The sequence below is a fragment of the Aptenodytes patagonicus genome, chromosome 7, assembly GCF_965638725.1.
Source record: "Aptenodytes patagonicus chromosome 7, bAptPat1.pri.cur, whole genome shotgun sequence".
NCBI classification, from domain to species: Eukaryota; Metazoa; Chordata; class Aves; order Sphenisciformes; family Spheniscidae; genus Aptenodytes; species Aptenodytes patagonicus.
Genome location: NC_134955.1, coordinates 46,696,435 through 46,711,500, shown reverse-complemented (window position 1 = coordinate 46,711,500; position 15,066 = coordinate 46,696,435). Strand labels below are relative to the sequence as shown.

Sequence of the window (15,066 nt, the reverse complement as noted above, 5' to 3'; positions counted from 1 at the left end):
TCTGAAGGTCTGTCTTTCATCAAGAATGGAATCTCCATTCCAGCACTGTACAAAAAGCTGGTTTGTATTTCAGCAACTCACCAAAAATTGTCAGAAAATTCTACCAAAAAAATCCATTCTGAAGACAATGGCCAATGGATTCCTATCACATTCATATCTGAGAGCACACCTTAAAGCCTGCTACTGCATCATAGGTGCAGGCAACTCACTACACTGGTAAAACTCCTGCTAGTTACAGAAACAAAATAACCTTATATTGAAAACGTGCTTAACGGTGAGATCACTGTAAACAGCCTTTATTGCAGCACACTTTGAAGTAACAGCTTAGCTGCCCCAGAGAGTTACACATATGCCTTGCTGTTTCAGAATCAAAGCGGGTTAGCAGCTCCACGTGGCTTCTAACACAGCACAGAGATCAATACCTGTACAAGAGCTCTGCCTTCTGTTGCTTTTGGGTAGGAAAGACATTTCTGAGCAAATTCCTCACTGATTCCCCACAGCAACCTGTCTCTGCAACATACACTTTAATTAGCTGTTGTATCTTTCTAAAGAGAAAGATGGGCAGAGTCTGGAGAGTGATGTGCTTCATGGCATTAGAGTTCATAGTCATCTGGATGGTAGAGCTCACTCATGAGGCGGTAGATGTAGGAAGGCGCGTTACCCCCAATGTTAGAAATGAAGAGAGTAATGAGCTCTGGAGGGACGTAGTCAAACACTGGGCAGTGAACATTGATCTTTCCCAGGATCTCCCCTGTAAAGTGAATAGCAGCAATATTAGACAAAGCAACTCAAAGTACATTTAGCCTTCTGCACATCTTCCTGAGCCCCCGAAGAAACTGGCTATGCACATGCCACCCTGAAGTCAGTACTGGACATCCTGAATACTTTCCAACTTCCTCACTGATGTCATTGAATTACAGGTATAGAGCAATCTTGGATGAACAGCAGCACTCCCTTTTGGCAGTTTTTACTGATAAAAACCCCAGATCCCCTCTGATACAGATTTATTAATGGCCAAAAACCCTGCCAGTATGTAATCAGAATACAAGAATCCTGATGCTGCCAAAGTTATTATTTAAAGAAAAGCTCAGAAGGCCAAAACCAAAAACCTGTGCCAAACCTGGTATCTTCATTTCAAGTGTCTGTTGCATAGAAATGGGGCTTTGAAAGAGACTTTGCTATCTGAAAATGGGCTTGGGAGCTGACGCCTTTCTAAAGATTGTGCTTGTGTGGGAAGTCCGTTGCAGAGATACTGGGTTTCAACAAGTGGATCACATAACGAAGATTCAAGAAATTAACATGAGTTGTAGGAAGGAAAGGAAGTTGCCCTCGGTGTTGGGCATCTGTTCTGTCCCACAGGAAACTGCCACCTGCCTGGCACCATTATCACAATCCTATAATAAAACACTATTTCAGAACAGAAGCAAAAATGCAAAGACAGTGTTCAAAGGAAATCCTTTTTCTGTATTTTCTGTAATAGAAAGCTACACATAAAATAGTTCCCAGCACTTATTTCTGCTTAAGACAATAGGAAAGGATTTTCTGTCTTGGGTTACAGGACAGTCTTATGTTTAAATTTTATGTGAGCTATTAAAAGAAAATTTAAAATTATAGCCTGAACCAGCTTGACCAGCCTGTATAAAGAACCAGTACCTTCTGTGAATGGCAGCACTTCCTGTGGTGACACAAACTTGTGGAATGAATCTTCTTCGTTAGGGAACTGTCCTGGTTTCGGCAGGGATAGAGTTAATTTCTTTTCTAGTAGCTGGTACAGTGTTTTGGATTTAGGATGAGAACAAAGTTGATAACGCACCGATGTTTTAGTTGTTGCTAGGTAATGCTTACACTAGCCAAGGACTTTTCAGCTTCCCATGTTCTACCGACTGAGAAGGCTGGAGGTGCACAAGAAGCTGGGAGGGGGCACAGCCAAACTGGCCAAAGGGACATTCCATACCATGTGACGTCATGCTCAGTACATAAACTGGGGAAAGCTGGCCGGGGGGGCCGCTGCTCGGGGACTGGCTGGGCATCGGTCGGCGGGTGGTGAGCGATTGTACTGTGCATCACTTGCTTTGTGTATTATTATTATTATTATCATATTATTATTATTATCATTTTATTTCAATTATTAAACTGTTTTTATCTCAACCCACGAGTTTTTTCTAACTTGTGCTCTTCCAATTCTCTCCCCCATCCCACCGGGTGGGGGGGAGTGAGCGAGCGGCTGCGTGGTGCTTAGTTGCTGACTGAAGTTAAACCACGACAGTCCTTTTTGGCGCCCAACGTGGGGCTCGAAGGGTTTGAGATAATAACAGGTTAACCGGAGCGTATTAAAGAACTTATATCTGTTAGTAGTTGTGGGTCACAATGTTGGTTTCTCTGTTCTCAATATTGATTTGTATAATCTGCATCGCGCTCTTTTTCCTGCTGTACATGTTAAAGATTGGTGTTGGGTTTTGCAGTTTGCTGTGGTCTGCAGTGAATAGTAATGTCTCGCTTGTGAGGTTTGTTTTTAGAACATTGACCTTGACGTTAGTGTGGTATGTAAACTTCGCAATGAAGCCGTTACTGTACCACGGAGATCATTTCGTGGAAACAACTAGCAATTGCAGTAACTTTTCTGAGAGTTTTTTTTACGGAGGAAATACAGAATGGCAGGGTCACTACCTTCTTCTATAATGTTTCCTCCTTCATTACAGTAATTTTTCAGTATTTTGAACATCCTTGGGCAGTTAAGATACTTCTATTAATACTTCTTGGGAATACTGTTTCGGTTTTGTCTAAAGTTGGTAAGCAATTTAAGAATATCATCCAGAGATCTGCCCCAAGGCTGAATAATTATGAGTGGCAGGGTGTGTGGGACAAGATGGGCAAGTACCTAGGCCAATGGGCACCCCCAGTGTTTTGGAACTTCACCCCTGAGCAAGTGCAGAATCCTGAAAAGTTAGTAGAATATTTGGAAAAAGTATGCTGTCACCCTGGCAACTCCAGAGAGATGCAGCTCATTGCAACGTGCTGGGGCCTGGCCCATGCCTACCGAGCCCTGTTCAACACCATTCAGTGCCCTCAAAGGGAAGGGAAGGTCTCTGGCTCTGACAGTAAAACGACACGCACTGCGGCCACTCAGACCCGGGCAACGCGCCCTGCGGCCACTCCGACCCCAGCGACAGGCCGTGCAGCCACTCAGACCCCGGCAACAGGCCCTGCGGCCACTCAAACCCGGGCAACACGCACTACGGCCACTCCAATCCCGGCGACATGCACTGCAGCCACTCAGACCCCGGCGACATGCACTGAGGCCACTCAGACCCCAGCGACATGCACTGAGGCCACTCAGACCCCGGCGACATGCACTGCGGCCACTCAGACCCCGGCAACAGGCCCTGCGGCCACTCAGGCTCCGGTGACATGCACGTGCACTGTGGCCACTCCAACCCCAGCAACAGGCCCTGCGGCCACTCAGACTCCAGTGACATGCACTTGCACTGTGGCCACTCCAACCCCGGCGACAGGCCCTGCGGCCACTCAGACTCCGGTGACATGCACTTGCACTGCAGTCACTCAGACCCCGGCAACAGGCCCTGCGGCTACTCGGACTCCGGTGACATGCACTTGCACTGCGGCCACTCCAACCCCGGCGACATGCACTGCGACCACTCCAACCCCGGCAACAGGCCCTGTGGCTGAACCAAAGAACCAGCCTGTGCCGGTATCAGTCGCCCCTGTACACAAGAAGAAATTTTGGAAGCGGAAGTCGGCTCGTTTAGTAAGGGAGGAAGAAGCTTCTTCTAAAAGGGAACCGGAGGAAGAACTGTACGAGTACCCTGGAGAAGGGCCATCACGAGAACGGGAGGAGGAGACCCGGCCGCTGATCGGGGAGGAGGAAGAGGAAGAACTCATAAACGAGGCAGTGACCACCCGATCTCTATCCCTGAGTGAGCTGCGAGATATACGAAAAGATTTCAGCCGTCGTCCAGGTGAGCATATTGTCACCTGGCTGCTCCGATGCTGGGATAATGGGGCCAGTAGCCTGGAATTAGAGGGTAGGGAAGCCAAGCAGCTGGGATCCCTTTCTAGGGAAGGGGGCATTGACAAAGCAATTGGAAAAGGGACACGTATCCTCAGCCTTTGGAGGCGACTCTTGTCAAGCGTGAAGGAAAGGTATCCCTTTAAGGAAGATGTCATATGTCGCCCAAGCAAGTGGGCCACCATGGAGAAGGGTATCCAGTTTCTGAGAGAATTAGCTGTGCTGGAGGTGATTTATGGTGACCTGAACAATAAACAACTATCCAAAGATCCAGACGAAGTCAAGTGCACACGACCCATGTGGCGGAAGTTTATAAGGAGCTCACCATCGTCATACGCCAATTCATTGGCAGTGATGACCTGGAAAGATGGAGAGGAACAAACAGTGGATGAATTGGCTAGTCAACTCCGGCAATACGAGGAAAGTCTTTCTTCCTCCATCGTCTCGGCTGTGGAGAAACTGTCCGAAAAACTGTCCCGGGAGATCCAGCAACTCAGAGAGGATAGGTCCTACTCCTCACCTGTACGGACCAGTATCTCGGCTATTAGAAGTAAGCGTTCTTTTGCTCAAGAGAGAGAATATAAAGGGTACACACCACGGGGCACCCTATGGTTTTATCTGCGTGACCACGGAGAGGACATGAGGAAGTGGGATGGGAAACCTACCGCAGCCCTAGGGGCACGGGTACGCGAATTGCAAGGGAAAACAATCACAGAAAGAGGTTCTTCCAGGAAAATTGCTGCTCCAGTTTCCAGCGGGCAGTTCCCCAGAGAGAGTAGAAGGGCTGATCTTACTCTTGATCTTAATGAAGAAACTTCTGACCCGTACGTACAAGAAATGAGAAATGAGTACTGTGATGAGGATTAGAGGGGCCCTGCCTCCAGCCAGGGGGAGGAAAGGGACAACCGGGTTTACTGGACTGTGTGGATTCGGTGGCCTGGCACGTCAGACCCACAGAAGTATAAGGCTCTGGTAGACACCGGTGCACAGTGTACCCTAATGCCATCAAGCTATATAGGGGCAGAACCCATCTGTATTTCTGGGGTGACGGGGGGATCCCAACAGCTAACTGTATTGGAAGCCGAAGTGAGTTTAACTGGGAACGGGTGGCAGAAGCACCCCATTGTGACTGGCCCAGATGCTCCGTGCATCCTTGGCATAGACTACCTCAGGAGAGGGTATTTCAAGGACCCAAAAGGGTACCGGTGGGCTTTTGGTATAGCTGCCTTGGAGATGGAGGAAATTAAACAGCTGTCCACCTTGCCTGGTCTTTCGGAGGACCCCTCTGTTGTGGGGTTGCTGAAGGTCGAAGACCAACAAGTGCCAATTGCTACCACCACAGTGCACCGGCGGCAATATCGCACCAACCGAGACTCCCTGATTCCCATCCATAAGCTGATTCGTCGACTGGAGAGCCAAGGAGTGATCAGCAAGACCCGCTCACCCTTTAACAGTCCCATATGGCCAGTGCGGAAGTCTAATGGAGAGTGGAGACTGACAGTAGACTATCGTGGCCTAAATGAAGTCACGCCACCGCTGAGTGCTGCTGTGCCAGACATGCTAGAACTTCAATACGAACTGGAGTCAAAGGCAGCCAAGTGGTATGCCACAGTTGATATTGCTAATGCGTTTTTCTCAATCCCTTTGGCAGCAGAGTGCAGGCCACAATTTGCTTTCACTTGGAGGGGCGTTCAGTACACCTGGAACCGACTGCCCCAGGGGTGGAAACACAGCCCTACCATTTGCCATGGACTAATCCAGACTGCACTAGAACAGGGTGGAGCTCCAGAACACCTCCAATACATTGATGATATCATCGTGTGGGGCAACACAGCAGGAGAAGTTTTTGAAAAAGGGAAGGAAATAGTCCAAATCCTGCTGAAGGCCGGTTTTGCCATAAAACAAAGTAAGGTCAAGGGACCTGCGCAGGAGATCCAATTTTTAGGAATAAAATGGCAAGATGGACGTCGTCAGATCCCAATGGATGTGATCAACAAAATAACAGCCATGTCTCCACCAACTAGCAAAAAGGAAACACAAGCTTTCTTAGGCGTCGTGGGTTTTTGGAGAATGCACATTCCAAATTACAGTCTGATTGTAAACCCTCTCTATCAAGTGACCCGGAAGAAGAACGATTTCAAATGGGGCCCTGAGCAACGACAAGCTTTTGAACAAATTAAACGGGAGATAGTTCATGCAGTAGCCCTGGGGCCAGTCCGGGCAGGGCAAGAGGTAAAAAATGTGCTCTATACCGCAGCCGGGGAGAACGGCCCTACCTGGAGCCTCTGGCAGAAAGCACCAGGGGAGACTCGAGGTCGACCCCTAGGGTTTTGGAGTCGGGGATACAGAGGATCCGAGGCCCGCTATACTCCAACTGAAAAAGAGATATTAGCAGCATATGAAGGGGTTCGAGCTGCTTCAGAAGTGATCGGCACTGAAGCACAGCTCCTCCTGGCACCACGACTGCCGGTGCTAGGCTGGATGTTCAGAGGGAGGGTCCCCTGTACACATCATGCAACTGATGCTACATGGAGTAAGTGGGTCGCACTGATCACACAACGGGCTCGAATAGGAAACCCCAGTCGCCCAGGAATCCTGGAAGTGATCATGGATTGGCCAGAGGGCAAAGATTTTGGAATATTGCCAGAGGAGGAGGTAACGCGTGCTGAAGAGGCCCCAATGTATAATGAACTACCAGAAAATGAGAAGCAATATGCCCTGTTCACTGATGGGTCCTGTCGTCTTGTGGGAAAACATCGGAGGTGGAAAGCTGCTGTATGGAGTCCTATGCGACAAGTTGTAGAAACTGCTGAAGGAGAAGGTGAATCGAGCCAATTTGCAGAAGTAAAGGCCATCCAGCTGGCTTTAGACATTGCTGACCGAGAAAAGTGGCCAGTGCTCTATCTCTATACTGACTCATGGATGGTGGCAAATGCCCTGTGGGGGTGGTTGCAGCAATGGAAGCAGAGCAACTGGCAGCGCAGAGGCAAACCCATCTGGGCTGCCGCATTGTGGCAAGATATTGCTGCCCGGGTGGAGAACCTGGTTGTAAAAGTCCGTCACGTAGATGCTCACGTACCCAAGAGTCGGGCCACTGAAGAACATCAAAATAACCAGCAGGTGGATCAGGCTGCTAAGATTGAAGTGGCTCAGGTGGATCTGGACTGGCAACATAAGGGTGAATTATTTCTAGCTCGGTGGGCCCATGACACCTCAGGCCACCAAGGAAGAGATGCAACATATAGATGGGCTCGTGATCGAGGGGTGGACTTGACCATGGACACTATAGCCCAGGTTATCCATGAATGCGAAACATGCGCTGCAATCAAACAAGCCAAGCGGTTAAAGCCTTTTTGGTATGGAGGACGATGGTTGAAATATAAATATGGGGAGGCCTGGCAGATCGATTATATCACACTCCCACAAACCCGCCAAGGCAAGCGCCACGTGCTTACAATGGTGGAGGCAACCACCGGATGGCTGGAAACATATCCTGTGCCCCATGCCACCGCCCGGAACACTATCCTGGGCCTTGAAAAGCAAGTCCTATGGCGACATGGCACCCCAGAAAGAATTGAGTCAGACAATGGGACTCATTTCCGAAACAACCTCATAGACACCTGGGCCAAAGAGCACGGCATTGAGTGGGTGTATCACATCCCCTATCATGCACCAGCCTCTGGGAAAATTGAACGATACAATGGACTGTTAAAGACTACACTGAGAGCAATGGGTGGCGGGACGTTCAAACATTGGGATACGCATTTAGCAAAGGCCACCTGGTTAGTCAACACTAGGGGATCTGCCAATCGAGCAGGCCCTGCCCAGTCAGAACTTTTACGTACTGTAGATGGGAATAAAGTCCCTGTAGTGCACATAAAAAATATGCTGGGGAAGACAGTCTGGGTTATTCCTGCCTCAGGCAAAGGCAAACCCATCCATGGGATTGCTTTTGCTCAAGGACCTGGGTGCACTTGGTGGATAATGCGGGAGGATGGGGAAGTCCGATGTGTACCTCAAGGGGATTTGATTTTGGGTGAGAATAGCCAATGATCTGAATTATGTGATGTTAAGTACTAATTATAGTTATAATAGTTATACTAATAATACACAGATATACTAATAATACTAATAATATTATATGCCATACTAATGTTATTACAATAAGAATCACCCAGACTAATGAAGAATAACTTCAGTGAAACCAAGCAAAGCACAGTGATGATGGTACCAGAACTGACTTCAACATGGAACAATCCAACACCACATACCATCTCCATTTTTCCTGCCCTGAAAGATTATTATGACAGATGGAGCCCGAAGTCATGGACTAAATGAACTCACCGAACATTTTAGAGGGATGGCCCACAGACGAAGGGAATGATATCTCTGTGTGTGTGTATATATATATATATATATAAAGGGGTGGTGATTAATGAAAATGTACTGGAAAATATGAGACTTGAGCATGACGCAGATGGTATAGAATAAGGGGTGGATATTGTCCTGGTTTCGGCAGGGATAGAGTTAATTTCTTTTCTAGTAGCTGGTACAGTGTTTTGGATTTAGGATGAGAACAAAGTTGATAACGCACCGATGTTTTAGTTGTTGCTAGGTAATGCTTACACTAGCCAAGGACTTTTCAGCTTCCCATGTTCTACCGACTGAGAAGGCTGGAGGTGCACAAGAAGCTGGGAGGGGGCACAGCCAAACTGGCCAAAGGGACATTCCATACCATGTGACGTCATGCTCAGTACATAAACTGGGGAAAGCTGGCCGGGGGGGCCGCTGCTCGGGGACTGGCTGGGCATCGGTCGGCGGGTGGTGAGCGATTGTACTGTGCATCACTTGCTTTGTGTATTATTATTATTATTATCATATTATTATTATTATCATTTTATTTCAATTATTAAACTGTTTTTATCTCAACCCACGAGTTTTTTCTAACTTGTGCTCTTCCAATTCTCTCCCCCATCCCACCGGGTGGGGGGGAGTGAGCGAGCGGCTGCGTGGTGCTTAGTTGCTGACTGAAGTTAAACCACGACAGGAACTGAATAAGAAAGAGTACAGGAAGGTCAGGAAAAAAAAGAGACTGCCGCATTATCCTAGTGAAAACAGATCCTGGGTGCTGCAAGGAACTAAAGCAGAGGAAGACAACTTGCCAGGTAATAGTACATCTGTTTACAATAATTACACAGTGCCCGTGCCTAGAACCTCTAACATCTACAGGTGAAAGGTTTTTCCTCAGAGCTTTTAGAGCCTTCTGTGACCTGGCTGCCCTTCTGCAAAGCCTAGGGAACTGGAGCAGAGAAGTGACTTCCTCAGTCTGCAACTTCGTCTCACAATACTGAATAAGTACTGAGTGTAAGAGACAGTTTAGAGCATCTCCGTCTACCTCCTCTATCAGTACACAGGGTCTTTCAACACTAAAGATACAAATTGAAATCTGCTATGGTTGAAGAAAAATAAGTATGGTGATGTCAGTCTCTAGTAGGCAGTGGTCTACATCCTTATACCCAATGCATCGCTCACTCAGCATACGTGGCAGAGGAGGGTGCTTCAAGGAGATCCTGAGGTGTGCCAGATTTGGGTGAGGATCTCCTATCTGAAGTAACAGCGCTAGATGGGGGACATGGCTCATTTACCAACCTCACCTTGGGACAGATGGTGCTGTCCACCCTGATCTTCCACAAGCATAAAATCACCCCCATCTCTGTGTAGAGCAGGTGCAGTCCCGAAGACCTGCTGTACTTACCTGCGGTGAAAGCTTGAACATGGGGGCACACACAATGAGCGGAGTGGAATGGTGTTTAGCTGCTAGTGCCAGAGTGTGAGTCCCACTCACAGCAATCAGGGCGCCGTTGGCCAGGATTGTCTTTGTACCAATGATGACCTTAAAAGGCAAATCAGCATTAGATAGCGTGTTCCACAGCAAACTGGGGAAGGGACGCTTCCTGGCTCAGACCCTGCCGGATGAGCTGGAAGAGGAGTTTGTCAGAACAGCCAGCCAGCCAAAGGCTGGAGTTACAGGGCAGCTGGATGCCTGATCTGTTTCATCTGGCACTAGCTCTGCACCGAGACGTTCCTCTAACGAGAGCATGACTCCAGCATGGTGAGGCCAACACAGAGAACTTCAGAGGACAAATGTATGTTCTACTGCAGGGAACACCGAGCAGAGACTGGGCTGTGTTCCCTGTTGTTCTACAAGCCTGCAAAGTAAGCTTTATACAAGTAACTTGACTGCTGGCTGCAACAATTCCCTTGTTGTAAAATGGGAATAATGTAAAGCAGCTTAAAATACATAGATAAGAAGTGGTGCGGCTGGATTTTACTACATTACAAGTAGGTTTTTGGTTTTGTTTTTTTTTTTAGTTTGGGCTGCCAAGTCTTCCTCTCTATAGAAGTACAGAACGGGTCTGTTTGAAAAGACACACCTTGGTGATTCCCTTCACCACCCATCTTGTGTTCCAGGCAAGGGGAGTTTCTCCCCTTTGGAAATGCTGCTTTTTGTTCCATCTTCTCTAAAAACTGAGGTTAATCCTTTGAGGCTCTCCTGGCTTGGTTTCTTGTAATTGTTCTGCCTGTTAGCCACTAAGGCAGAAAAACCTATCACCATGCAGTTAGTCATCATACTGACTTGGGGTTCCACACTGAATCTCCACCCCAGCTGTAAAGAGGGACTATTACAATTTTGAGTCTTCAGTGAAGAAACGCATCCAATACTGCTGGGACCTGCAGCTGGTTTGGGAGGCCTAAGCACCCAACCTGCCGTGAAATCCCTCCTCCAGTGGAGCCTTCCTTACCTTGTTGACTCGAGACATGACAGCAAAAATAGCTGCATCACTCATGACAGTAGTTTCAATGTTCTCTTTAGATAGTCGGACAGCCATTTCATGACCCTAAAAAGAGGGAGAATCCAATTGGTCCCCTGGGACATAGCTCCTGCAGTGCAGCTGTAGAGCTATTAGCACTCAATTCTTGTCTGAACTGCAAAAATACCAAGCGATGGAGCACAAATACAGCCCTCCGACTGAAGGACACAAGGTAGGATTAACAAGCTGTCTTCAACCTCTCAACTGCAGAGGAACTTCCGTAACGTTCAGCTTGCCTCCAGAGACAAGAGTTCAGTAAGAACGTGCGGGACAACGTGGCACCTGGAGAAGACAGCCAGCCTGCGCCTCACCTGGCAGAACGGCGCACACTCCGCCACGATGACCTGGAACTTCCGCTTGCGGGCAGCTTCCTTCAGGAAGGCCTCAACGGTGCGCGAGTAGCCAATGGTCATGATCACCTCATTGGAGTGGATGTGCTCCAGCGCCTGCATAGCAATGTTATCAGTGGTGCCCTCTGTAACAGAAGGAAGCCGTGGGTGGAAAAGCAGCCAGGAAAAGCAACACTTGTGCTGCTAGGGCTGTCCTCCAACAAGATCATTTTTTACTGAAGCGATGCTATGAGCACTAGTAGAGCAGGAGCAGCTTTTCTCCCCGTTCTTTTTACCAGTGGAGGGGGACCAAGAATGCCCCGTGCTCCCTAGCTATTCATAGAAATAGCTGTATTGAAAACTCCATCATGAGGGGAGTGGATTGTGTCAGCACTACTCCAGGTAACCACCATGCCCACACAACAACTAGTGACAGAAATTCAACGGTTCAATAGCACTAGAACCACATGGAAAGGAGAGGCAGGGCAACCTAGGCCTCAGAAGGAGAGTCGGGTGCCTCATCTGTCACAAGATTGCAGAAAAAGAAAAATGTATCGCAGTGCTTTGTGCACGAGGGTCAGGTTACAAGTGCACAGGGATTAAGTCCGACCTTGGCATATTTTTCATAGTCTTCTTCAGAGGACTGAACTCAAGGCTTCCCAGAAGACCAAGAGCACAGGCCAATAGCCCCCCATACTGTCCCCTCCACAATGTTCCACCCATCTCCCTGTAAGCCAAAAAGGACTTAAACTAAGTCCTGGGTGCAGCAGGACTTCGGTTCCTTAGTTCCTTCAGATTAAGCCTCCCAGATCCTTGCTGTTTTCTTTCCACCTAAGAGGAGGGGAAAGCATCAGTCCCATCCCATAAGAAGCTCCACTCATGGGGCAGTTCAGACCCATCCGTACCTAGCTCTATTAGCAGCTCGTTAATAGCTTCAATAACGTTAGCTCTGAGGGGAGGATAAAGTGTGCTGAAATCCTCGCTCAGTCCTCCGGAAGTCAGGAGTTTGTGCAGGGATTCTTGCTGGTCGCTTTCCTCGCTGCGCCCGTGAAGCCTGCGGAGAGAAGCAGCCCTTCAGCCTCGGGAGAGAGTGCAGGGGCACGGCCAGGCTGAGCACCGTCCCACAGCGCAGCACACCTGGATGTGAACAGAGAGGAAGGAAAACCGTGCACAGGAGGCAGGCCATGCTGAAGAGTTTCCCTAGCTGTCTCTGGCAGAAAGACTTCCAAAGCTCTGCCAGGAAACGCTTTCCTAAGTCGTGTGCAAACGCTGCAGCCCACAGATGAGGAACAGGCTCAAGGCATCCCAGTGGGATGGACCCTCCCGGGAATGCAAGGAGAGAACAGCCGGAGGTCAGGGCACAGACTGTTCTCACACACCCACAACACGTATGCCAAGCGGAGTTTCGCTAGAGGAAATGTCATCAGCTACACTGACAACAACAGGTTTCCTTTGATGTTAAACTCGCTGAATCCCTCTGTAGGAGAGGTGGGAAAACAGGGTGATGGAAACTAAAGGGGTTTCATAGATGCAGCAGAACACACCACATGGGAGGGCTGTTCTGGGCTCCTAGGAGGGGTACAGGCAGCAAGAGAGGGGCGCTTCACCTGCCATACTCTTCCCGAATGACCTTCAGCACTCGCCGCACCATGTTGCCCACGGTCGTCTCAGACGGCTGGGCTGCCGTCATCCTCTGGCCCTCTGTCCGGATCAGATCCATGAGCTCCCCTGAAAGAGGGGAGGGCCTTGGTTATCGCTGCCCAGAGGGAACCCACGCAAGCATCAAACCAACGCATCCACCCCACGGCAGCCCAACGGCCAGAGGCTGGCTCCGCCACTAGTAACGCAACACTGAGAAAAAGTAGAGAGGCGTGTGCAGGAAGCCACTCGCAGAGCGGTTGGTTCCGCAGGGTGTTCTGCAGTATGGATCACTCGGACGCAGTGCAGACTTGAAACTTACGGAAGACCACAAGCAGTAAGTTTAGCGAAAGAGGAAACCATCTGCTGCTGGAGTGGTCGGTGCTCGGACCGACGCCACCAAGGAAAGAGCAAGGCTGACGCGGGGGAGACCCGTGTGACTCCTCACACAATGGCACCGATAAGCGCAGCAGACTGCAAGGGGCTGAGGTACGGCAGGACAAGTACTGGGGGCCCAGACCCACCGGCAGCCGCGAGCGAGGCTCCCAGCTCCCCCGGGCCGCAGCGCCAGCGGCACTGCACCGGGCCTGCCCCGGCCTTGCTGCTCCCTCCGCGCCCGATGGCCGCGACCGGAGCGCCGGGCCCAGCAGCAGCCCCGAGGCGGCCCCGCCACTGCCCTCCCACAGCGTCTCCCGCCGCCGGGCCCTGCCGCCGCCCCGCTCCCGGCGCCAGGGGAGGCGCAGGCGCCCGGGGGAAGCGCTGCGTCCGCCCGCCGCCACACCGGGCCCTGCCCGCCGCCGCCCGACCCTCACCGGCCCGGCTCCATCGCCCGTGCGCGACGATCTTCCGCAGCAGGGACAGCGTCTGCCGCGCCGTGTCCTCGGAGCGCGACCGCTCCCCGCCGCCCCGCAGCCGCGCCACGAAGGCCTCGATCTGCTCCGACAGCTCCGAGCCCCGCTCGGCGGCGCCCGGCATGGCGGCGGCGCTCCGGGCCGGCTGGGCTCCGCAGTTGCGCGCACCGCTTCCGCTTCCGCCGTCCTGCTTTCCCATTGGCGGAAGCTGCCAAAGTTCTCCCACCCCCCGGCGGCGGACCAGCCAATGAGAAGTGCGGCCGGCGGGTGGGCTGCGGCTCGCGGGGGCTGCGCGCGGCGAGGGGCGGGGTTCCCTCGTAACCCCGGGGACGGGCGGTGACCCCCTGCCGCGCCGGGCGCTCCCCGCCGCGCGGGGGCTCGTGGGACGGCGGCGGGCCGGGCCCGGAGGGAAGGGTGACGGAGGGGCGGCGGCCGCGCCTCGCTGCAGGCCTCGGTGCCGGAGGGCGAGGTCTGGAGGGGGTACGAAGGTGTTGGAGCCGGGCGAGCGGGCGGCGCGGCAGCCTCCCTGCGGAGGTGCCCCCCGAGGTGGGCGCCGGGCCTGGCGTGACCCTCCCCTCCCCGGCACGGCTCGGGAGGCGTGCGCTGGCCGGGTCCCTCGGGCCGGCACGGATGGAGCAGCAAGGTTACCTCCGCACGGGGAAGCGCCTGGCCCGCGTGCCGCCGTTGATGCCTCTGTGGAGGGGAACGCTGCAGGCCGGCGTCAGGCAGGGCCTGCGCGAGGGAACGCAGCGTCTGTACTGCGGGGCAGGAGGGAGGGAGCCGGGTCTGTGCCGAGCAGCAGGGAGAGCCCATATGCAGGGATTTACTTTGGACCGCGCAGTGTTCTAGACGCAAAGAGCCAAAGCAAATGGGGTGGGAAAGGCGCAGTTCCTGGCAGTCCAATTGTTCTTGCTGGCAGAGCCAGAACCGGCCCTGGATAAGGCAGGAATGTAGCTCCTTTGTGTCTAGTTCCTGGAGCTCCATGTCCAGGGAGCAGGCAGGAGCCACGGTGTAATTCTCATTGCGGCGCTGCTTTACTCCGTGGCTCTGCTCTTTGTCCTGTTGTTTTAGATTAGGAAGCCAAAGACTGGTTTATGCTGGACGCTTTCAGCGGGTGCTTTCTGCAGGGGCCTGTAGGGCCTTGGGTGCTCATTGCATCTTTTTTGTGATTCTCTGATTCTCTTAGGACTCACCCTACAGCCAGCTGCCATCCAGGGACCGTTGGATCCCCAGCAAGATACCAGCAGTTTGTGCGCTGGGCCTTGAGGACGTATTGCAGGTGATTTCTCACCCAAAGCCTCAGCTGGGCTGAGAGTCCTTCCACCCCTCTCTCTTCCTGCTGCTTCCCC

General features: G+C 51.5%; 1 protein-coding gene across 1 annotated transcript; it reads right to left on the bottom strand.

Annotated features, from left to right (window-relative positions):
* Nucleotides 1–268: 268 nt before the first annotated feature.
* On the bottom strand, nt 269–13,845 carry EIF2B2 (eukaryotic translation initiation factor 2B subunit beta). Its single transcript, XM_076345121.1, has 8 exons — nt 13,679–13,845; nt 12,836–12,956; nt 12,134–12,282; nt 11,211–11,374; nt 10,831–10,926; nt 9,783–9,920; nt 1,654–1,720; nt 269–751 (listed from the first exon to the last, which is right to left on the bottom strand). The coding sequence occupies exons 1-8, from the start codon at nt 13,839–13,841 to the stop codon at nt 594–596; spliced, it is 1,056 nt and encodes a 351-aa protein (XP_076201236.1). The 5' UTR covers nt 13,842–13,845; the 3' UTR covers nt 269–593.
* Between the last annotated feature and the right edge of the window lie 1,221 nt (nt 13,846–15,066).